The sequence below is a fragment of the Anser brachyrhynchus genome (genome assembly GCF_964034855.1).
Source record: "Anser brachyrhynchus genome assembly, chromosome: 1".
Lineage (NCBI taxonomy): Eukaryota > Metazoa > Chordata > Aves > Anseriformes > Anatidae > Anser > Anser brachyrhynchus.
Genome location: NC_137694.1, coordinates 96,273,136 through 96,297,517, shown reverse-complemented (window position 1 = coordinate 96,297,517; position 24,382 = coordinate 96,273,136). Strand labels below are relative to the sequence as shown.

Sequence of the window (24,382 nt, the reverse complement as noted above, 5' to 3'; positions counted from 1 at the left end):
TATTACCACTTTAATTATATATTCAGGATCCATCTTTTGCATAGAAGGAAGTTCCATGAATTATTTTTTAGTCATGGAGGGGTATAGTATTTAAGCAGTAATTACCTCAGTGCATATATTTCTTGGAGTTTTAATTCATTAATCTGTAGAATAAGAACATTTAGCACTTACATTGCACTTTGCATGTTCCAAGCACTGTACAGACGTGACCTTGTTTAGACCTGTGTGAGAGGGCTGTTCAGCCCTACTTGCCAAAGGGAAATGCAGCAATGTGTTAAATTGGAAATGAAACCAGCTGCAAAGGTAGAAAAACTTTTTATGAAAAGAGAGATGAGGTGGATCTTAGGAAAACGCCCAGCCTAAGGAAACTTTCTGTGCCTTCTTGGGCTAGCCCCTTTCCTCCTTTGTGGGGGTTATAGCCCTGCCTTAACGCTTCTTTCAAAGGTGTAAAGGAGAAACAAATTAGTAGAATGATTTCTCGGGTCAGCAGCAGACAGATCTAAGGACCAGTGAGTTGCATTTATTTTCGCTCTCTGTTCTCCCTGTCCCTCCTTTCAAGTGTTTTCTCCTTAAAATTGGTTTGAGTTTTTGCAGCAGATTCTTTGGAAATCGGGGGCAGGATGTTTACATCTGGGCAAAAATCGTGTGTATGGTTGTTAAGTTATGGCTGTGCGCAACTTGCTCAAAGGCACAGAAACAAACTGTCTTTGAGGCAGAGCCTCAGTCCAATACTGTATTTAGACATCCTGTTTGTCTGTGTTCCCAACTGAGAAATATATTTCAGCACAAGCTTATGTCTATCTGTGGACAAAGCAGCTCGACTTTGAACTAGTCCGAATCCATTACATTCCCATGTAAGATTTAACTGCATGCTTAAAATTCAGTACATGGTTTGCTGATTAAGAACAGGCTCTTAAAGCAAGAACACTTAAGCGCCAGTAAGATGGCTCTTAGCATAATGCAAGATGAAATGCGTAGTGAATTGAGCCTGCTTTGGGTTGTACAGGGAGTTAATGTGCTAATAAGCAAACTATTGATCCCAGCTCCTCGCTCCTGTATTTTTTAATTTATTTTTTAAAACTTTTAGTGTGTTAGATTAATTGGCACTTCAGGGCGCTTGTTCAAAACCCAAATCCCAGTATTTGCCAGGAAATGCCCTGCACTGTGGTCATTATTGCTCTCGTTAATGTTACAGTCACAGTTGTTCAGAGTAGTCAGCACTACTTAAGGTATGCACTTCCTTCAGAGGGCTTGCAGTATTTTATCTGCATCCCATTTATATCACATTACTGCTTTGAAACAAGTTGAGGAAAGGTGTGGGTGAACACAGAAAAGGCGCAGAAGAGGCATGTGTGAGTCTCAATGGATAGTTGTGGAGTAAAGTTGGTGCTAGGCCATAATGGAGTGTATTGAGGAGCAAAAATTTCCAAGGCACTCGTGAAAGCACAAAATCATCGCTAGTGTTGTGTAGAAAGCACGTTTTTCACAGAGGCACTGGGCCAAACTCAGCCTTCAGGCAGGTCAGTGGAGCTGCAACAGCTTGTGCCATGCCTGACTTGGGCTCTCAGCGTTCATTTCACTAATCCAGTATTTAGCATAAATGTTAATATTTTTGCTAATCATAACCTCTCCGTAATTGTTATTACCGGAGTAATTTTTTCTACTTGTCATTAGCAAAAGCAGCAGTTACAGAAATGCACACACTCTGTAAAATTGTATTCGCCATCTTAAATACAAAAGGAAAAAAAAAATCCGGTTTCTCATGGACCAAGATCTTTGTGTAGACTGCTGTTAACTTAAAACTACTTTAAGACGTTACTGTTTTAAAAGCGTTTTGAACTCGGTGGAAGACCTGGTAGCCGCCGCCAGCCCCGGCCCCCCCTTCCCCACAGGGCAACGGCGCCGTGTGCGGGAGGCGGGGAGCAGCCGGAGCGCCCCTCCCTGGGCGGGCCCTCCGAGGGGGCTCCCCGGCATTGGCCGCTTTGTGCGGCGGCGGCGCGCGGCCATGGAGGCGGTTGAGTGCGCGGAGCACGGTGAGCGGCGGTTGGGGGGCGGTTGGGGTCCGGGGGGGGCCGTTGGGAGGGGCTCCGGCCCCTCACCCGCTGACCGTGGCCGCTCCCGTCCCGCCCCGCAGGCTCCCTCTGCTTCCTGAAGACCGGCGTCCGCGACGGCCCCAACAAGGGGAAGAGCTTCTACGTGTGCGGGGCGCGGGGCCCGGCCGCCTGCGGCTTCGTCGTCCCGGCGCCGTAGGTGCAGGGCCTCGTGGGTAGGGGGGTGGGTTGGGGGTCGCTTGTGGCGGTGGAACGGGCAGGGACGCGTAGTGGTCGCGCACAGTAGTCCCTATGAGTCCTGTCAGCGGGCTGAGTACAGCGTTGCAACAGGCACTGTGAGAGATAGGCAGGGCTCCCATAACAACGCTTGTCTGACCTCCCTCTCTCTTCTACAGAGAGAAGCGTGCCTTGTGGAAAAGAGCATCTCATCAAAACCAGATCACGTAGTTAGAGAATTAGTTTCTCTTCTAATTTTATCAACCGTCTTGTTTATAGATCTCTTTGCATAGATCTGCTTTTAGATAAGTGCTAATTAAGGTTTTTCATCTGTGCATAAATAGATGTTAGGACAAAGAACATACAGAAGAATCAGATTATCATGTAGTATCCCCAGCTGCCCCAGGATTCTTGAGTTTGTAGACTTTTCTGTCGTCAGTAGAGAAAACAGCCTGAAAACTAGTCTGTTGCAGATCTTTAGATTACATTTCAGATTCTGGCTGCTAGAGTTTGGCAAGTTTCTGATTTGAGGCAACGCAGAGAATTCTAGCAGCCGGAGGATACCTCCAAGACAGGAGTTTGTTGATAGTTCCTGTATAAAAGTATTGTCCTTTTCCTTACGTTCTGAAAACTAAGTGAGGAAGCATTAACACTGGATGACTGGCTTTAGGAAAATGTGCTATGTCAGCAGTTCTAAACTTCTGTATTCTTTGCCAAATTGTCTTTGAGTAGACTCTCCAAGTATTTTGTTCCAAATAATTATTTTCACTGTAGCTCTTCCTTTGTTGGCTCGTGTTCTTTTTTCTTCCCCTTTTCCTTTCCTCTTTTTAGTATTCCTGCTTCTTTCTGCTTGATCCATGAGGGATACATGGTGGAACTGCAAGCCCTGGTTCAGCAGCAGGACAGAGATGAATACCAGTAAGTTCCACAAATTGGAAACCAAGGTTTGCTGTATAGATTTGAACATTTGGAATTGTGCGGTGATGGCTGACCTGCAGAACTGAAAAACTTTGTCCAGCCTTAAGGCCTTTACTTAGTATGTTTCTAAATGTTTGTTATTTTTATTAGTGATGATATTCAGTGGTACAAGTCTGAGTGATCAGTTAATGTTTCTTTTTAAAAGAATTGAATATAGCTCTGTTGTTGGGTTCATCAAAGTTTCATGATGATCGCATCAAGTTCAGCAGTTGTAATTCAGATAAAGTTCCTCTAGCTGTCCTTATTGACTGCAGATTTTAAAAAGTTCTCCAAAGTCTGTTCCTTGGATGATTTAAAGATTAAGTGGCCTGTGTAGTGTAAAGAGTAGCTATTTTCTTGTGCCTAAAAATCGTGGGATTTTGGAGGCTCTGAACATATTGCTTTTATCTCAGCAATTTTTAGCACTACACCTTCAGCTTTCATTTCAAGATTTGAAACAAAAACAAAGCCCCAAGCCCTAAGAATCTTAATCCAGAGAATGCTTATTACAAAAATAGCTTATTACAAAACAAAGCTTATTATAAGAAAATCAATGTTCATGATTTTTTGCTGTGCAGAAGTCTGAATGTAAAGAGCAGATCAAGGGGTCATCTTTGTGATGTTTTCAGTGCAAGCTAATTTTTAAAGAATGATTAGAGTTCCTTTATTGTCTCTTTTGGTTTAAATCTTGCTTTATTCTTTTGTAGGCTGTTTTACCGGTGCGTTAACAGTAAGTTGAATGGGAAGAAATGGTGTGGAAGTGTCCCATGGCAGGTATGAATGTTTCAGTTATATTACAGTATCAGGTTATTTCAACATGACTTCATTCTGTCTATTATAGTCACCTCTGAGATTATGTAGTGGGAGAGTTTGTATTTTCTAGCTGAAAAGCATATTGGATTGTTGTCTTCCAAATGTGACTTCATACTCCTAAATTGTGTGAAGTAATCACTGTTATCCAGTCTGGGGAAAAACAAACAAACAAAAAAACACCCTTGGGTTGGATTTCCAGCCATAATCTTAAGAATGGTGATGTTGGAACTTGATTCCCAAAAAACATGGGAGTGGCAAAGGCAGGAGAAAAAGAGCAGTTTTGTTTTCCTTGGAAAGTGTTTATCCTATTCCTGTTAAAATGATAGGAAAGATGATGTTCATGGAGAACGAAGTGTTGCTTAAGATGATTGTGTTGTGTGTATAGTTAGCAGGTCTTAATAATTAATGTTAGCACTTGTGTATATTGCAGGATCCAAAAGCTACCAAAGTGTCCAAAAACTTAGAATCACAGCCCAAGAAAGTACCTCTCTTCAATCCCAGTGGCCAAAGAAATCCATTCAAAGTGATAGACAAGAATTGTGAACAGTCAGTCTGGAAACAAATTAAGCAAGGCAATGGAGAGGAAAGTAAAGGAAAAGGAGTCGACGTGGAGAAGGATAGTGTGGTGGTGTCGCATGAAGAAAAGAAGTCAACCTCTGATTCCTCCACAGAGAGAGAACATCTAGAAGGGCTGAAAACTGAGAAGAAACAATCCAAGGGAAATAGTAGTGATCCAGAACTTAAGGAAAGCACAGTGTCTGAATCTAAACTTACTCTTTCTGAGGCTTGGAAAGGGAAAAATACTTATCAGGATGAAGTGAACCATGGAGGAAGTGGTAGGGAATCCAAGAAATCACCTGAATATGTGGAGAAAGAGCCAAGTGGGAGATCAGAACTCTTGCCAGTAAGTCTTGGAAAGCAAAGTACAAGTACCAAGCTTCCAGAGAAAGAACAGCTCGGAGAGGAAAGTTTAAAAAGCTGTGGGGATAAAAAAACCACAGAGAAAGAATACATTGGGAAGAACGGAGAGATGAAACCACTGTCTAAAGAAAATGCAATTTCCTCAATTTCCTCAATAGTACCACAAGTAGCAGCACAACATGCTCTCCTGAAGCAAGGAGGAGATGCAGCAGCAGCATCTAAGACACAAATCAGGCCAGGGCTGGAACAGCCTGCTGATGAAGTTCCTGCCAGTCATGAAGTAGTACTTGTTTATTCCTCATCAGGTAAAAATGAACCTGAGAAATCAATTGAGGCTTTGCAACCAAGAGAGGTTCTTGCAGGAGCATCAGGCAAGAGTATGCAGGAGACATCTTTGCCAGGAGCTGCAGCATCGCTTCACGTGGAAGGAAACCAGGACCCTAAGGCTCTTCGCAACCATCTTGAAGTCCAGCTGAGGCAGAAGAAGGTGACTCATTGCACCTATTATTCCTTTTTGTTTTGTTTTGTTTCATTCTGTGTTCAGAGTGACTTCCCTCACTCATGACAGCAATCAGAGTATTTCCTGACAACAGAACTGCTGAAATACTTGGAGTATTTGGAAGGGTGGGACAAAGGGAGGGAATTAAGTGTAGGCACATGCTAGTTGTTTTAACCCATGTATGAGATTATTTATGTGTCTGCCTTGTACTTAATTTGTGGAAGACGTAAAACTGTGCAACAAGCTTAACCTTTTTAAGTAATGTGACTATTTGTTTCTCATGAGCTTGCATATAAAGAGTGATCTAGCCACAAAAGCTCACACTAAGATTAAATAAACAAGCTGTCTGTATAGAAACGTGCAAGTAGTTTGGACTTCAGGTGCTTTGAGAGATGTTAAGATTGTCTGAATCTCTTGACTACCTGATCATCCCGTTTCATAAAACGGTGGGAGGGAGCCTGCATCCTTTTATCTTTTCTAAAGTATACTAATGATTAATTTATTTTCTGCTAAAAGACTATTTAATTGCATTAAACAGTACTTAAAAGTTTTTGGAGATTGTAGAACTGTATCAAAATATGAATTACTGTGGTATAAGATTAGTGTTTTTAAACTCTTGACTCCTTGATTGTTCTCCTCTTGGCAGAAAGCTTGGTAAAGCACATTCAGCTTTTGGTTTCTGTTGTTGTTTTGCAGAATACATTGGCTACAGTGAACATCCAAGTACTGCCAGATAAAGGGCAACGGTTATTAAAGCAAGTGCAGGATTTGGAAGCTGCTCTGAGTGCTCTTAACATTTCAACAACAGATACTGCTGAAAAAGGTAAGGCTTTTTTTTTTTTAACCAGAACTTTGCAAAATGTTTTGTTTCTCTATAGTTTTTAATACTGTGGGAAAAATAGCATACCTTTATATATGGTTTGTGACTTGTATAAAGTTTGTCTGTTGAGATTCATTGAAGATAAAAAATGTGTTAGTTGTGAAAGAAGGAAAGGAAAATGAATGGTGCAACTCAGTCACTTCCCCTTGAAGGGTGGTGACTTCCCAAGAGGCTCCTCCCATCATCAGGACTAGTTCTTTTTCCCAGTTTTGGCTGCATGACTGAGGCAGGCGTTCCTCTGAGAACTTGCCAGTGAAGGGTTAAATTCCACTTGTTGCAGTATGGAACCGTGCTGCTTATGCAGAAAGTCTCTTTTGGCTGCTCTGTCTGAGTGCATAAGTTAGTATCTCCAAGATAAGCAACTTCCAGTGCGCCATTCCTGTAATGTGATTTCTGAATTCTGTTAACTAGTATCAATTGGTTGGGGCAGAGAGGCGTTGTGTTGAGCTGCCTGCACCATCACCTTAACAGCAGAGTTGCTCTGTGATCATAGTATCAGTTGTGTTGATGAAAGGGTCTAGTTTGACAGCTCTGGAAACTGAAGGTCTTTAGCAAGAAAACAGCCCCTCGTGGGCCACCACACAGCAAGCAGTCCTGATGCCTTATTCCAGATCTGGTTTTAAGCAAGACAGACTTTTGCAGGAGGGAGGGAACAGCTCAGAGTTCTTGGCCCATTTGTTCTTGCATGATGTTTTGATCGTTTTTTCTGATCAAATAATTGTCAAGAAAGATGTCTTTAGCAGGAGCAGTGGGACACTGGAAATGGTGTGCACAACTTTCCTCGTGTATGTGTTAATCTAGTCACAGTTGCAGAGTTTACCGTGTTGGTATAAGCTATACATTGAGGCCTGTGCTCAACTGCATTGCCTGCCAAGTAGGAGCAGGCTAACTGTGTGCATGTTAACAGCTGTGGTGGCTCAGCCAATGTGGTAACACCCATCTGTTAAATCACTGTGACCACGCAACCTTTTCAAGCAGACCATCGTTCTCAAGCAGACCATCGGGCTAAATGAAAGCCCTTCTTTGGGCTGTAATGCAAGGCTCTAAGGTCCACTGTGCAACCTTTTCACCCTGAATTCCTTTCTTCTTAAGGGGAGGATGGTGCGAGCGGTGGCTGTTGTGAGGAACCTTTGCCTAACCCGTTTGGCAGACCAGGTGGTACAAAGCTGATAACACCGCTGCCTCTCAGGGATCATAAAGCTGGGACCTCTTCAGGCTTGCACAGTCACCCTTCTGCTGCTGTTGCTTTGGGCTCCAGTGAATATTGCAGCCACGGTTTTGGAAGTAAGTACAGAAAGCCTGTTCATTAAAAAAACATTGGGGAAGACTAGGTCTGACAGAAACCTGCAGCTTGTGGATATGTGACAGTACTAAACCTTTTTTGTTATTTTGAGCTGCATACTGCCCCCTGGGCATCTGTAGCCACTGAGATCAATCTCTGAGATGCTGCATCTCCTTGGGGGAGGTGGCTTTGTAAACATCACACACATAATACTGTATCTTTTCAGTGAACTCTGGTGTACAGAATCTGTATGGCGGAAGAATGACAGAAGACCGACTCAGGGCCGTACACAGTGCCACAAGTGATGCTATTAATCATCTTCACAAATCTCTAGAATCCTGTCCAACAGAGCAGACGGTAGCTGAAGATCCCCCTGGATTGAAGGTGAGTTGGCAAGGATGGAGAATGTTGCGTTGCTGAACTTCGGAGGTGTCTTGTCACCTTCATCATGAAGCGCAACATCAGAGTGATACCCTAGCGCATCCTTAACGTTCATGCTTTAAATTGGTTGACAGTTTTCACCTGTTGGGAGAAAGTCTAATTACTTCCCATCCATGAAGTTGCTGTAGATAGAAAATAGCAATGTTAATACCTCTTGCCATGGTGTCTTTTAAATATTTAGTGCTTGAATGAAGTTGTTTTGCAAAGACAAAGCAATTAATTCACCAACATTTCTATATGATGGGCAGAGCAGAGGCAGGTTTCTGTTGAGAAACAGATTATCTGAGAACCTTGCTATTGTTCCTTTCTCTGATAGGTCTCCCAGTGAACTGTAAAAAAGTGTTTTAAAAGTATTTGCAGATGATCAAGTTCATGGAACCCAATGGACTCCATGGTAGTCAGTTCTGATCTGCCAGAGAGCAGCTCTTGATCTGTCCAGTGGTGCAGAATCTGTAGCTGAGGTTTTGCACAAGGCACGTGCCACTACAAGATGTTGCATTGATGTGTGTATGTTGCATCGCTTGTCAGATGCACTTGGGACTTTTTCAGTGCTGGGGAAAGTCGTCAAACATTGTATAGTGGTGGTATGTAGTCACCCTTACTGCCTCTTCAGAGTCTGTAGGGCTTTTAAACTTTGTGAGAAAAGAGGAAGTCTTTTCAATCCCACTGCTTGACAGTGATGCCTGTTGTGAGCATGGCAGTGTTGTGTGGATTTTCCACCTGAAAAAGCTGCCTTCACTTGCCCTCAGAGTGCTGTGAGAGTCTGGGATGGTGTTGTGACTAAAACATTGCCCAGACTGATCTATGGTACTGCTGATCTCCTGATTATATTGGGTGTCGCTGTCCAAGTGGGAAAAGTAGGCAAACTTCTTTTAGTAGGACTGTAGTAGGACAGTTCAGCTGTGCAATTTGGTACAGAAAGCAGAAGTGTCTGAACTTTGCAATATGTTTCCTTCAAATCCACCTCTCACTCTCTCAGGTTCCGTTGTTGCTGCACCAGAAACAAGCCCTGGCATGGCTGCTCTGGAGGGAGAGTCAGAGGCCGTGTGGAGGAATTCTGGGTAAGCAACAGAATGGGAAAGTACATTTTGGGGGGCAGATAGGTGGCAGCAAAAGCTTGGTAGATAGTTTATTCTGAGGCCAAAAACTAGCTATTTTGTAGGCATGCCGAGGGGCTTGCTTTTCTTTGCCTTTTGACTGACTATAGCTGTTAACTCCTTACTAAATGGTACCCTGATGTATATTTTTGATTTCACAATTGTCCAGGGCATTTTCTGTTGCGATAGCTACTTCAGTGTAGGCAGGCTTGTTTCTGCAGGTCATCATAACTTCTGTGTCTCTCTTCCAGCTGATGACATGGGCTTGGGGAAGACTCTAACGATGATTGCTCTGATTCTGGCCCAGAAGCAGCTGAAGACAGAGAAAAGAAACAACAAGCTAGAAATGTGGCTATCCAAAAATGGTACAGAGTTGTTTCTGTCATACAATACATACATTATGATGTGGTGCCGTTTTAAATATTTAAAGCATTGTGGGTACAGGTTATAGAGGTTAATGACTCCTCAACAATCTCTATCCATTTTTACTTCCCTTCTGTAGGAAAATTCCATTGGAATTAATGTTTACTGCACTCCCTTGCAAAGCCTTTCTCTTGATCAGTGGTATTTGTTCTTCCACTGGGTGTGTAGGATTTTACAACTTGTTACTTTCTGTAGTGTGGGCATTTTTCATTGGCTGTTTTCCTGAATCAGGTAAAAACTGCATATGCTGTTTTGAAAGAAAGTTGAATGCTTGCATAGCTTTCTTAGCATAAGGACTTAGACTGATTATTCCTCTCCTCCCTGTGATTTATTTATTTTTGTTATCCCCTCACAAGGTTGTTTTTCTTGTCTATGGATACAGGAGCTAGAGTTTTTTTAAGAAAGATAGTTGAAACAACAACCTGTTACTGTCTCCATCCTCATGTTTGGTCTGCTTTTTCCTGTTTTGCCAAGTTGATTGACGATGTGCTTGGTTCTTGTTTTGTTGTTACTGTTTAAACATGGCTCAAAATGGTGACATTTCAATTTTCTAGAACAACAAAAAAGAAGCATTTATTTGGCATTGTATTCTCAGAAAAGATTCAAGTTAGTTCCTGTCTTTTAATCTTCCAGTTTATCCAAATGACTTGCTCAGATCTATAGCGTAACTCTGAGTGGATATCAAGTGACACTTTAGTCCCTAAGCAGAGTTTTTTTGTTTTCCTCCCAAAACTAACAGTCCCCAGGAGTGCATAGTGGAGATAGCTGCTTCACATACTGCTCACAGGAAAATTTTCGTGTAGTAACTACCCAAAATTTCATTTTTGTAGTCTAATGTGAAAACACTAAAATCTGCCTGCAATATTTTCCTCCAGATTCCACTGTTATCCCTGCACACAGCACTTTAATCATTTGTCCTGCATCCTTGATCCATCACTGGAAGAAAGAGATTGACAGACATGTGGGCTATGGAAAACTGAGGGTCTATTTGTACCATGGGCCAAATCGAGATAAACATGCAGAGGTGTAAGTGCTAAACTGTAAACATGACCAAGAAAAGTAAAACACTACTTAGCAAGAGACTGTACATCGAGAGTTGAAAGTCAGTGGCTGTAGAATGTTGGAAGAACATGAAGATGGAAATGGAGAGGATATAGAATGTCAGGCTGATGTCTGCTCTCAGGATGTATAAAACCTTTCTGACCTGTACAAATGCCACGTGGTTCTGGTGCAGGCTATTGCTGCTCCTGGTAACACAGCATACATCTTCTGAAACCCATCTCTTGCTTGCAGAGATTCAGTGGCAATTTCTTCCATGCTCATGCTTTGTGGTTATATTTATCAGCTAGATGTGTAGATCCAAAAGCTTTCTACACCTCTTCAGGCCATGCTGAGCAGTTTTTCTAGGTGCTGCATTCTGAGTAGTGCTTACCTCATGTGGTGTGCATCGTGTACCACTGACTTTTAACCATCTTCTTGAGCTTACTGCATCTACTTTCAGTATGCATAAAATGGGGACAATCTGTCCTTCCTGCTTGACTTGCTATGAAGTTCAGTTTTCTGTAAAACTCTGCATTTAGCTCTTGTAGAACTATGTAACTCTTAAACCTTGAGCGTGCGTCTTGTCTGCTTTGAATTCCTGATTTGTTCTTGCTCCTGATTAGTTCTTTTCCATTATGCAGGCTCTCTGAATATGATGTTGTTGTCACAACTTACAGCCTTCTCTCCAAGGAGGTTCCCACAAGCAAAGAGGAGGGGGAAGTCCCTGCTGAGGACCATGATGTGGGGGTGAGAAGCTGTGTTGTTGATAAAGGATTGCTTTAACCTTTTTGTTCAGAGTTGGTACGAGCCATTATTGTTTGAAGGAGCACCTTATGCTACAGTGAGCAGTAGGCTGAAGAAATTTTTTCCATAAGTACCGTATTGAGGTTGCACAATAAAAACAAAGTGATGAGAGAAAGTGTTACGAAGTGCAGAAAGAAAACAGAGAAATACAAGAAATCAGTTCAGTAGGAATACAGAACGCGCTACGTGGAATATAGTTGAAATGTATTTAAATGTATTTTTAAGAGTGCAGTGATGAATCTTGTACCCTCCTTTGAGGCAAGACCATGGAGGAACACTGTTTGGTGTTTGCTGCTTGAAGCACTCACGTCCCTTTAAACTGTCAGAAATCTGTCACACTCTGAGTCACTTTGAACTGACCCTGAGGCATCTTGCACGCTGTATTTTTGAAGGAACAGCAGTGTACTTGCTAGGCTGTGAAAACAGTCAGATGATTGCTGAATGCTGATTGAACTTGGTTACATGGTGTAGAAAAGTCCCTTGCTGGGTATTTTTGCCTCCTACCTCTGTGTGCAGATCCAGATGTAGTTCTTAAAGCAGACAGTCCTCTGAAATCCTGAAACCTAAAGGTGGCACCTATAAAGCTGTAGAGAGATCCTGTATTTACAAGTACAGGATATGCCCCAGTAGAAAAATTATATGTTTCTTTGTCACAGCCTAGCAAAATGTTACTGATACGGAATGCCTCTTGGGAAGGAAGAGGAGATAAAATATTAAAAGAAAGAAAAATGGCAAAAGACTAGAAATTGGCATCATGAGCTGGCAAATATATTCTTTGGCTTAGAAGCTTTGGAGAGAGGATTTTTTGGAAGTATCTCTTCTGTTACAGTAAGAGCTCAGATTACTGCTGACCAGTGAAAGGAGAAGGCTTCTTTCTGGAAAAAAATATTTGCATGTGGCTCTTCAGAGAGCCTGGCGAGGTAATTGCTCTGGGTTATAAATAGCCTGCTTTTTCTTACAGAGTGGGTCATCTCCCTGTTCCCCCCTGCTCAGGGTAGATTGGGCTCGAGTCATATTGGATGAAGCTCACAATATTAAAAATCCAAAGGTTCAAACCTCCATAGCTGTGTGCAAGCTGAGAACTGGTGCCAGATGGGCTGTCACTGGGACACCAATACAGAACAACTTATTGGACATGTACTCTCTTCTGAGGTGAGGTGATGGCATGTGAGGCACATGGATGGGCTTCCTATCCCAGTGATTCTTCAATGACAAAGTGCTGAAGTTGTTTTTAAGTTCGAGCAGTCTCAATGATACAAGGGATTGTGGATCGAGCTGTATTACCACTACAGGCACTGGACTGCAAAGGCTGTGGCTGAGGCAGTAAACAAACCTGACCATGTTTGTTTTGCTCTTGTTCGCAGCTATTCTACTTTTACGTAGGACAAAGGGAAAATTACTTTAGATCTCCTATGTTACCAAGATGAATAACTACAAAACTTACTTTAATGAACAGAAGTTCTGTGCAGTAAGCTTTGTTCCTACTAGGGCTGCCTGGAAGGGTCTTATTAAAGAGAGTGTTACGCTCTTGGGGCTTTTAAGGAAAGAGTGGAAAACTAACTTCTCTAAAAAAATGATAAACAGATTAAACTCTCAATGCTGAGGGGAAAAGATAATGAAGGGTATTGGAGAATCAGAGAAAACTTGCATTTGAAATTAATTTTTGTATAGTTGAAATTAATTTTCAAATAAGAGGTACGAGATTTTGAAATACGAATATGCTTTTTGGCAAGTGCCTGTGCTTCTTGATGGCCTTTATTTGATAGTGATGCTTGAGACCTAATGAGCTTAGTAGTAGTGATGGATACAGAACCAGAAAATTGCTTTAACTGTGCTAGTTATGGTAAGACTTTTGAGCAAAAGTTTAGCTGTCATTAAACTTGGAAGTGTTTTACTACTCCTAGCTGAATTGAGGATGGTTTGTTTTGAAAAGCAAAGAATTTGGTTCTGGTCACTCAGGAGAAAGCAAAGAACTTCTCTTTCCTTGGTATGATGTTTCCTTGCCTCCTGTTGTAGGTTTCTACGTTGCTCTCCCTTTGATGAATACAAGGTGTGGAAATACCAGGTAGATAACAACACTAAGAAGGGAGGAGATAGGCTAAGCCTCTTAACGAGGACCCTGCTATTACGGAGAACTAAAGACCAGCTGGATTCAGCTGGAAAGCCCTTGGTAAGAACTAGACAATCATCCCATCGTTTTCCTTGCAGTAGCCAGTTAGTCCTTTACATGCATGAGTTTGTTAATGGATGGGCTTTCCAGTCTACTGCAGCCTGTTGAGGAGGAGTAAATGCCTGTGGATATCTATGTCACGTCATAATTACATTTGTATGAACAATTTTGATCATAGATGATTTTTTGTTAAAGACTTTGAAAACAATATTAAATATTGTATTGAACACTGGTGTTTGTGATGCCATGTAAGATTTTTGCACTAAATACAACTGATACTGTGTATTTTTCCTTCAGGTATCTCTGCCACAGCGTAGTATGCAGTTGCATCGGTTAAAACTTTCAGCAGATGAACAGTCTGTGTACAATGTGCTCTTTGCAAGATCCAGGTATGAATATGAGAAGAGATGAGGTATTTTGTTTCTGTTTCGTGAAAAATTAGAAAGGTAAAGCTGGTTTAGGTGAGAAGACCTTTTGAACAAAGGGTTTTCTTTTTTCCTTTCTGACTGTTTATCAAACATAGAATCGTGGAATGATTTGGGTTGGAAGGGACCTCAAAAAACACCTAGTTCCAACCCCCTGCTATGGGCAGGGACACCTCCCACCAGCCCAGGGTGCCTAAAGCCCCATCCAGCCTGGCCTTGACCACTTCTAGGGTTGGGGCATCCACAGCTTTTCTGGTCCCTGGCTTCTATTATACTTGGGGTATTATGATGATCAGACTTACTTCCCTTATGTTTTCCAAAATGGAGCTTTCCTTTGATCTTACTGAACAGAACTCAGTGTGACTTGAGGAACGTAGTTTAACGGAGTAAGAGAAACATACTAAATGATTAATGAAACTTTCCTTACCTTAATGCATCATCAGCTTGCTTGTTAAGTTCAAGTTCCTCTTGCCTTGTTTCTTGCTGTAAATCCCAGTATTTGCCTTTTTTTTCAGGTCAACGCTGCAGTCCTACCTAAAGAGACAAGAGCAGAAACATGAGGGCAGAGAGTATGCTGGGGGTAACCCATTTGAGAAAGGTTTGCGCATACCCTACCGTGAAAACATTTGCAGAAGTGACTCTTAAATGACTCAGTTAAGGAGGGGGACCAGACCTGGCCATGTGGGGTCAAGAATTAGAAATTGTTTGGCAAATGTTTTGCTGTTTCCTTGATGTTAGGAAGAATTCTGCCACAGTGATTTTGGGTTTGAAGTGTTGAAGTTATACCTGTGAAACTTGCTTCTGCTTAACGTTTTGGGAGCTCCTGTTTAAGTTTTGAGGGATCTGAGTCTGCCAGTTGGTCAGTTTGCTGTGGGTAGTAAAGGAAGCTATGGTTGGTTCAAGGGATGCCAAAACGATGATCAAAGTTTGTTCATAATGGTACGTAGTGACTGAAGACAGACTGAATCAGCATTCGAAAGGTAGGTTCCCACTTCTGTGGTTCTGGGAAAATCTCTTAACCTCCCTGGGTCCCCTTCTGAAGCAGAGGTGTAATTGCTCAGAGAAGAGGTGTCAGTGTTAGCATAAGGTATATGATACTTTGATTTGTGGTGGTGTTTGGTTTTTTTGAAAGTGGGGTCTGATGGGTTCCTGTGTTAAATCAAGTATTAGCTTGCCTGTTGGTTCTTTTTTTATTGATGAAACTCTTGCTGGGGGTGGCTGGGCAGTGCTTGGAAATGCCTCCAAGAGCTCTTGATGTTCTCCTTTCCTTGGCAGTTGCACAAGACTTTGGGGGCAGTCAAAAGGAATTCCTAGCAAGTTCACAGAGTGCCTTCCAAGTTTCAAGTACTGTCCATGTCTTGTCCATGCTGTTGAGGCTCCGTCAGTGCTGTTGCCATCTCTCCTTACTGAAAGTGGTAATTACATTGCATTGTAGTAGTTGTGGTGTGGAGGGGGTAATTTAAGTGTTTGTATAAGTTAATGGACTTCTTAACACTGCTGGATCACTTATCTAGGGGTGTGTGAACTGAGGCATTTTATAGCCCAAAAGGTTTGTAGATGGGCATACACCCTACTGAAGGGTTCCCCAGAGTGACCTGTGTGGGAAGCTCTGGAAACAGCTTTATTTCAGATCAAATAATACATAAATAGAATTTTAATGGCAAATACTAAAAAAAAAAAAAAAGAGGAAAAGTCTTGATCTTAATCTTGTCTTGAAAAGTGCACAAGTCCACAAGTACAGCCTAGTTCAGTGGCTTGTGTGTGCTTGAGCTCTGTAAGTGCTTTGACTGAAGTTGCCTTGCATCAAGTAGACTAATCGCTTGGGAGTTTGTTTCTTTGTCATATAAAGCAGCTGTAGAATAAGTCCAGATACTAAGGAAGCAAGCAGGGGTTTAATCCTACAAATTAAACGTCTTTAAATCCTACAAATGTTGAATGCAACTAGGTGATTCTGAGGAGACCATATAACAGAAAATGGATGTAGGCTTTCCCTACAAAGCTGCTGTCTGAGCCAGAGTATGGGGATAAAGGGACTGCTGGTCTTGACCAAGTAGTGTTTATTAATGGTTCTGTCTTCATATTGCCTAGCATATCTTCTTTCAAACCTACTGACCTCAGCAGACATTGCAGAGACCCTAGATCAGTACTGAATTTGGTCTCAGGCTTAGCTGTAATCCCTTATTATATTGCTTTCTTTCCTGCAGGCTCTGGACCAAGCTAATTTGACCAGTGAAGGCCTTTCCCTCTCCATTGAGGAGCAGCTTAGTGCTTTGACCCTGTCTGAGCTCCAGAATCCTGATTCCAAGTCAACAGTTTACCTCAATGGCACGGCTTTTAAAACAGATCTCTTTGAAATCACCAGGGAGAGCACTAAGGTATTTTGGTTTTCTGACCTCCCTTGAGAAGCTTGATTTCAGCACTTTTCCTTTTAAATTGTTAATGAAATGTCACGCCATGCCAGTTGAAGATTGGGCTAAGTTGGCAGTTTAGGTGGAATCAGAAGTTTGATGGGTGCTTATAAAGCTGTGAGAACCTGACTGTGCTGACATAACGTCAGTGAAAATCATAGAATCATTAAGGTTGGAAAAGACCTCCAAAATCATCTAGTCCAACCGGAAATCTTGAACACTGACTTGTTCCACAGAAGTTCAGAAAGTCATGTGTGTGAGAGTGTAGTGTTTGTGAAAAGCTAAAGAAAATGGGATGTCAGCAGCTGGAGAAGTGGAAGTAACTTGGCTTCTCATGGAAAGATTGTACTCTGTAAAACATGATTGTATGACTTGATTTCTTAATAACAGCTGTTAAAGTATCTTGAAAGTCTGAGCACAAAAGTTTTAGTTGAAGAGTTACTTTGATCACTTTCTGTTTATCACTTTCTGTTTCAGTGAAGAATAGCCAAGCATGAGCTGGGTTATGATAGCAAGCAGACTGACTTTTTTTCTTGCAGATAGCACACCTCTTGGCTGAACTGAAAACTATTCGGAGTCACTCGGAATCTCAGAAAAGGTTAGCATACATGCACTTTTATTTAGCCTTAGTAATTGAGAGAAGTATGTCTTTTGACAGTGTTAGAAACAGTTCAAAACAACTGAATACAAAATTCCAGAACAGTGACATGGTGACAGTACTGCAGTACTTAAAAGCTGATTGTGAGAAAAATCTGAGAACAAGTAAGAGGGTAGGTTGAGAAGTAGATTAACATAAATATAGGGGAGTATGTGAGGAATTTCAGGCTTTGAGGCCCAGGAGGACTCACCAAAACCAGAATTTGGAAGGACTTGGTCATGCTGAGCAACGTTGGTCCTCAATGCTGACCTGCTGCTCCCCTGCCTCCAGAAAAAAATGTAGAATAAAGTAGTGGTTGGAACACATTGATTAAGGAATTAGGTGTTGCTGAAAGCCTGCAGTTCTCACTTGTTTAAGTTCTCTTTGTATTCCTTTTGCTTCATGCCAGACTGCATGCACTGTTGCAGCTGTTTCTGCTTGTTTTTGTTAAACAGTATAGAAGGCACTTAAAGGTGTGTGGCTGGAAAGTAGTTACGCCTGTGCCATTGTTGGGCAGGAAGAGTAAAATCTCTTCCAAAAAGCATCCCTACCATAAGATTGGGAACACCAACGTTAATTTGGTTTACCTAACAAAAAGTTACTGAACAAGTTAACTACCTTCCAAACTGCTTATTGAAAGATGTGAGGAATGTGAGACTTCAGGAAATCCAAGTTTGGTGTTCCTGCTGATTCATTTTGTGGAAGACAATGCAACTTGAAATTGATGGGTGGCAACACAAAATCCAAAAATAGTGGCAAACGTGACAGACTTACCTTGTCTCAAGGTTGTAGGTTATTAGCCTTTCAACAGAAGGTTGTATCACTAGACCAAGAGATGAGTCTATTTCTGAATTGAGAAGGAATTCCTGTGTCCATTTTGCAATGGGGAAGGGGGCGTGTGTCATTGTCTCCTCTTGGGTGAGACACAGCAGTAACCAAACTTAAAATTCACACAGAGCTTGTTCTAACCTCCCTGTTCTGTCTCCAGTGTTGTTGTGTCTCAGTGGACGAGCATGTTGAAAGTTGTGGCTGTGCATCTCCAGCAATTAGGGCTGAAGTATGCAATCCTGGATGGCTCTGTCAATCCTAAACAGAGAATGGATGTGGTAGAAGAGTTCAATAACAATCCCAAGGGGCCTCAGGTATGGAATCGGGGCAGCGAAACAGTTACTAGCAATTGTGATAGCTGACTTTGTGATTTGATTTACGGGAACAACTTTCACTTGGATATCTAGATGTCAAGATCAGCAGGGAAAGGGGGGTAGCTGTAAAAACAGATGTATATCTTAACAATGACCAGGAGCAGCTGTGACAAGCTCTTTTTGATGTTAAGTGTTCTGTACTGAGATCATCTGGCTTCAAAGTTGGTACAAGGGTTGTCCAAATCTTCTGTGTTTTTCAAAAGATGTTTTTGCTACAGAGAGTAATGTGTAAGGTATGAGGCCGATTAGCTCCACTCAGAACAGGTTGGTTGTTTCCAACTCACGTCACTGCATTGGAAGTGCAATTGGAGTGCAACTCTTTCTTTAGTTCCCCTGCTTGCCAAGGAACCTCTAAGGTTTTCTTGCTGTTTTTCAGCACATCAGGTATCTTTGGCCAGGCTGTAATCTTTTTGAGAAGAGAGGATGGCAGTTGAATCTGTGAATGAAGACAAATTAACAAAAGCATTTCTCACCCTTATATAAGGATAGAAAGATTGGGATTAGGATGGGACATAGGTCATACTTTCCAAATAAAGTGACCTCATAGAAATTTCTTCTACCTTTGAGTACTTTTTTTTTTTTTTAAATACTGATGAGCTACAGTGTTTTGGCTCTTCTTGAAAATAGTTTCTAGTCTGGAACTTTGGCCAAGGGAAGGAAACTTGCCAAATGACTGAAGTTTGAATCCAAATTCATTGTTCATAATGGTACACCTTCATTTGAACACTGACATCCTTGTGATCTAGGCAGGACAGGCTGTCTTCTTTGAGGATGGATCTGTGACTGAAAGGGGGAGTATGTCGTGCATTAGCTTATTTTCTTCTCTGGATATCTTAAACAAGCTGCTATCCACAAAACAGATCTTTTTATCTTTCTACCTTTGAATTTAAATGAAGGAAGATTTCTGTAAGCTATATGAATAGCTGAGTCCTTAAAGAAGATGAGCATTTTAACATACTATGAAATTGAGCGGTAAATGTATATTGCAAATGTAGCTGTCCTTAACTGATAAGCTTTTTTTCCTGCCGAACAAGAATCTTCTGCCATAATCCCTTTCTGGCTACTCATCTTTCTCTAGTACTAGGTTATGTGACATCAAAGGTAAATAAGTGGCAGGCCATTTCAGTCCAATTGACTGTGTTTAAGAAACTGTGATTCTTAATTCACAGCTGGTGCTACTTGGTGCCATTGTTTGCAAGAGGATGTCATCAGAGCACCTGGTCATTTAAGTGGGGCATGGAGAGAGAATGAACTTTCCAGTCCTTCCTCTAGCCTGTAAAAATGTTTCTGGATAATACATGTGGGAGGGTAGGCTAGCCTCTCTTAGAACCGTAACTTCATTGTCCAGGCATCTGTGTCTCCTCAAGCAACATCTGGCAAACTTCCAAACATGTAATAAAAATACACATATAAATATGATAAACAGATCCTTCGGTCTGATCTTTAATTCAAATTAACGTGACATAAGACAGGCTCCTTAAATTAACTCTATTTTTGTCCTTTGAAGGTAATGTTGGTCTCGTTGCTGGCTGGAGGCGTTGGCTTGAACTTGACAGGAGGAAACCACCTCTTTCTCCTTGACATGCACTGGTAAAGAGAAATAAAATTTCTGTCTCTGAAGAAGTACGTAGGGTGTGCTACTTTCTTCCTCACCATGTGTACTGTGACTTCTGATGTAACTGAGTAGGAAGTTGAGTGTATAGCGGAGAGTAAGGGCTAATGATTACTTGTAGAAAAGTGTTTTCACTATAACCTTCTTCCAAAATACTCTTGTCAGTTCAAGGGGGACTTAGCAGTCCCTGGCTTAATTTCATGCACTAATAAAAAAAAAAAAAGTACAATAATGCCTACAGGGAATTTGTCTTGAAACAAATAGATTGTGTTGAAAATTGTCAGTAATCAGGCATAGCTAGTGTACCTTGGGGTTTTACAGGGCTATGAAAATAGTGCATATAAACTCCCGATACTTACGCTGTCTCATCAGCCAGAACTGCATGGGTTTTTTTCTTTTTCAGTTCCTGGTTGCATATGGGAACCTCCAAAGCAAAGTAATGTCCTTCAGTACACAAACTGGACACTTCAGTAGCAGCATTAAGGAGATATTTCTACAATATGGAAGTTATTCTCTGTAACTGCCTTCCTGCTTCACTCTCCTCTTTCCTCACCAGCTACTCAACTTTCTGGCAGTGTTAACTATTGGTCAGACATACAAGTCTATATGGATCAGTAGTCTAATTTAGATAGCTGATTTTGTGTGGTGTTTTTAGTGACTACTACTCAGGGCAAAGGAAATATGGTTGGGGTGAATATTGGTGATCAAGCTAGTAAACCTGAGGTAGTTTGTAGTTCTACAGAGGAAGAAAACAGGATGTCCTGGAGGCAGGCAGATGGGATTAGCACAAAGGCATTGATATTTCAGTTGTTCCTGAACATAGCCTAGGAGTTTACATGAGCTGTTTCTTCTCTTGTAGGAATCCTGCTCTCGAGGACCAGGCATGTGACCGCATTTACCGAGTGGGGCAGCAGAAGGATGTTGTGATACACAGGTCAGGACTTCCCTTAGTAGTAAATGAAGCCACAGCTGCTCATGTACTGTCTTGTCTCACGTCAGTTTGTAAAATGACCTTCATCTGGGGCTTGTTGCCCTACCTGAGGCTAGGCACAACATCTAATAGTGGGATTGTGGGTTGAGTGCCGATACAGGAAGAGGCATGTTTCGTCTGGCTATTAAATGTCAAACTTCTTGGTCTTAGTGGTTATAGTGGTTTATATAATAAATAATTAAAAAAAAAAAGCTTGGGGCAGAAATGGTGTTACATCTCTTTTGCTTAGGAGTATTCACATCTTTTTCCCTACCTTCTCTGAGTAGATCTGTCTTGGAGAATGAAGCGTAGCAATTTGGAGCTGCCCAGGGGTGGGATAACTGAGCATTGTAGAATGGTGGGGGATCTCACGGGAATAAGCACTTTTGAGTGCTTACTGACTTTTTTTTCATTGTCATTCTAGAGGTAGCCACCATGCTCCCCAAGCCTGGACCTTTCTAACAGAAGTAATGTAAAAATATAGGCTATTTGTAGCAAGTGGCAAGGTTGGCTTTTAGGAAAAGCATCTGTAATCTTAAATACTAAAGAGCTAGCTTAGTTACTCTAAATCCACAAATTGAAAGTACCTGAAATCCAAGATAGCAATTTGTGTACAGTACTTCTAGTATAATAGGTGCAATCTGTTATCAGACAGTCGTTACAGGAATTTACCATGAAATTACTGTTGCTTTAGATAGCCAAAGTTGAGGCCTAAAGTTCATTAGACTTTTATTTGAAACGTGATAATCTCTGTATGTGAGAATGGTTATTTTCCTTGGACAGGTACATTTTGTCAGTCACATAATAGGCTGTTAATATTTAAGTGAGGCAAACCGTTGGAAATTTACTTGGAGAACTGTCAGTGTTATATAAACTGTGACTTCTTCCTAGTAGTTGAGGTGATAAGGCTTTGTATTTCCAGGTTTGTCTGTGAAGGAACAGTAGAAGAAAAGATTGTGCAACTCCAGACCAGGAAGAAGGGGCTTGCCCAGCAGGTGCTGTCAGGCAAAGGGGAAACCTCGAAGCTCACCCTGGCTGACCTCAAAACTCTCTTTGGCATCTAAATATCCTCCGCAATAGAAATGGAAGTGATTTTGTACCTACAGATAATTGAGCAAACTTCAGCAAAGGGCTGCTGTTTCAAGGTGGTCATTTATTTTAAATAAATAATACATTTTGCAGTTTTGTAACTGTTGAGGACAAAAAGGTTACCAACATTAGCTATTAGTTTAATACAAAACAAAATAGATTGTGTATCCAAAAGCTAATAAAGTTATAAATTAAGCTATTGTTTAAACCACTTTTGAGTAAATATTAAAAACAGATATTTGCTTGTTTCTTGTGTTCCTATGTATGTTTTTTTTAGTTAGAAACCTTTCTTTCCTCCTCAGGACAGGACAAACAAATGTAAGGGAAACAGGAACGAGAGAAGTGTGAGGTAGGCACGATCAGAGGCTGGAAAGTTGGGTTGGCAGGAAGGAAGCAGGAAAATTTTTTTGAGCACAAGAGAAGATGATAGAAACTGGTCAGTAAAAAGGAAAAGAAGGATGTATAGGATTTTTTTTTTTTTTGCTTCTCAGGAGAACTTTATATCCAAGTGAAGATGCAGTTTCGTTACCCTGCTTAAAATACCTCTTCAAGCAGAGAAGCAAATCTCTGCTATGTTCTTTATAAAACAGAGAGGAACCTGAATTTCTGATTATTTTTCCTCCAATGGTTAAATAGCGTAAGGTTTCCTCAGTGCAAATATTTCAACATAGTCTTTCTTAAAAGATGCTCCCATGCTTTTTGGTTGAAGTTTTGTGTTTTTTGGTTTTTTTTTTAATAGTAGAGTTGCAAGAGTAGAGTTGCAAATCCTTGATTAACAGTTTGCATTTTCTCCTATCAGAAGCAAGACATGATGGTGAGTGAAGTTTCTAGGCAAATACTGTTTATTAGTAGTGAAAATTCCCTGCTTCCACCTCCCCCTTCTTTGCCCTTAACCATATCCACTGTGTATTCTGGTTTTCTATCAATTACACAATTTCTCTGGGATTTAGCACAGTTGCTGTAAGTTCTCTTTGAAGAGGTTATTTGTAATGCTAAGTGGTAAAGCATGAAATGTTGAAGTGCTGATGACTTTGGTTCATGTTTATGGTCACTTGCCATGGACTAAGATGATAGTATTTGTTATCCCCTCAAGTGAAGGAGGGCTCTATTTGCCGACCTTTGGTTCCTGTTATTCCACCAGGACACTGTTCTTCTATGATAACGCTGTGTCAGTCATTTCTTTTACCTGCCTTGATTTGTTGTGGAAGTGGGGGATTATTCCAACTTATTGCACAGACAGAGGGGCTCATGGGCACGAAAATAGTCATTTGTTTCTGTGTGTGTCTGGCTGTCTGCCCCCGTAAATTCAGCTGTGGTGCCTTGAGCAGTTCTGAGAAGGCTATGAGACTTGGGCACTTTAACCATAATCGTGCTTTGTGGCACAATTCTTGTTTGCTTTGCTCTGCTGATTTTCAGGAAAACATACCATATGATCTATTCATTTCAATGAAGCAGGAGGCCATGGACTAATTTTCCAAAATTATTTTGGTTTGGAAGTTTACATGAGTAAAGCGTGGGTTATCATTTCTTCTTTGGCGTTCATGTGTACTCTGATATGAGCTCCTATCCCTTTCCTTGGAGTGACAGCTTAGGAGGTTTCCCTTGTTAAGGTATATTACTAAACAGAATTTAGGAATCAATTAGAAATCAATTTAATGTATGCATCCCTTCATTTTGGGCATCTTCCTTTGGCTGAATTTAATTGTAGTCTGAATGCAGCATAACTGTTAATATTACCATTGGGATGAATGCATTTTTCTATTCATATGAAGTTTCTAGGGCTTCAGCGTCTCTTGGGAAACCTAAATAGCCCAATGAGATATGAAGTGAGTCTACTTGACATTCAGCTTAGTTGAGGGAAGTTCTGAAGCTGAATGTCTAGCAAATACCATTACTTACTGTTCTCTGAAATGGCAAGTGAATGCAGCTAAGAGAAATGAATGAAGAGTAAGTTTCTGGCTTGTAAAGTTTTAAAGGAATTTTATTATGTGGTGAGGGAAGGAAACTGACCTTAGGTTTGCTCAGTGCAAACCAGTCAACCAATCTGGAAATAATAATGCTAGATGACATGTAACCAGATATTTACATCGGGCTGCAACACAAAACTACTAGGGCCTTGTTTCTTTACAGGAAAAAAAAAGCTGAATGCACTAACACTTCTAATATTAAGAGGAAAAAATGATAGGGGTTCTTTTTCCGCCCCTCTGTCAAAAAGCTGTCTCCCATTGTATCTTACTTTACTCCTGAAATCTTTTTCTGCAGGCTCTGTAGAAGTAAAGCAGAACAGCGCAGCTTGCCATCTGCTCAGAGTTAACAAAAGGATCACGGAGTAGGGAGTTAGCAAGGCTGCGGTGCTGCCTCCTGTAAGTACTCAGCAGTATGCTGCACCTTGGAGAGGGATGGTAAAATGGGGTGACAATAGCATTCACACGTGGAGCTGGCAC

At 41.3% G+C, this 24,382-nt stretch overlaps 1 protein-coding gene across 2 annotated transcripts; it reads left to right on the top strand.

The window, feature by feature from the left end:
• Nucleotides 1-1,749: 1,749 nt before the first annotated feature.
• On the top strand, nt 1,750-22,190 carry TTF2 (transcription termination factor 2). Of its 2 annotated transcripts, XM_080565393.1 has the most exons (23): nt 1,751-2,033; nt 2,135-2,246; nt 3,099-3,185; nt 3,932-3,998; nt 4,468-5,445; nt 6,154-6,280; nt 7,430-7,621; nt 7,846-8,003; nt 9,040-9,121; nt 9,409-9,522; nt 10,456-10,606; nt 11,263-11,368; nt 12,387-12,577; nt 13,442-13,595; nt 13,893-13,984; nt 14,536-14,618; nt 15,296-15,435; nt 16,225-16,395; nt 16,968-17,026; nt 18,054-18,207; nt 19,775-19,857; nt 20,739-20,813; nt 21,772-22,190. In XM_080565393.1, the coding sequence occupies exons 1-23, from the start codon at nt 2,006-2,008 to the stop codon at nt 21,911-21,913; spliced, it is 3,546 nt and encodes a 1,181-aa protein (XP_080421519.1). In that variant the 5' UTR covers nt 1,751-2,005; the 3' UTR covers nt 21,914-22,190. The 2 variants fall into 2 exon arrangements, with proteins under 2 accessions (XP_080421520.1, XP_080421519.1); XM_080565394.1 differs by lacking the exon at nt 2,135-2,246 and having other exon boundaries at nt 1,750-2,033.
• The last annotated feature ends 2,192 nt before the right edge of the window (nt 22,191-24,382 follow it).

Bases quoted from the DNA above. Each gene is read 5' to 3' on its own strand.
- TTF2 (XM_080565393.1), top strand. From the start codon at position 2,006: ATGGAGGCGGTTGAGTGCGCGGAGCACG. The intron at 2,247-3,098 runs GTAGGTGCAGGG...TCCTCTTTTTAG, and splicing joins GGCTTCGTCGTCCCGGCGCC to TATTCCTGCTTCTTTCTGCT. The intron at 14,619-15,295 runs GTTTGCGCATAC...TTTCCTTGGCAG, and splicing joins GGGTAACCCATTTGAGAAAG to TTGCACAAGACTTTGGGGGC.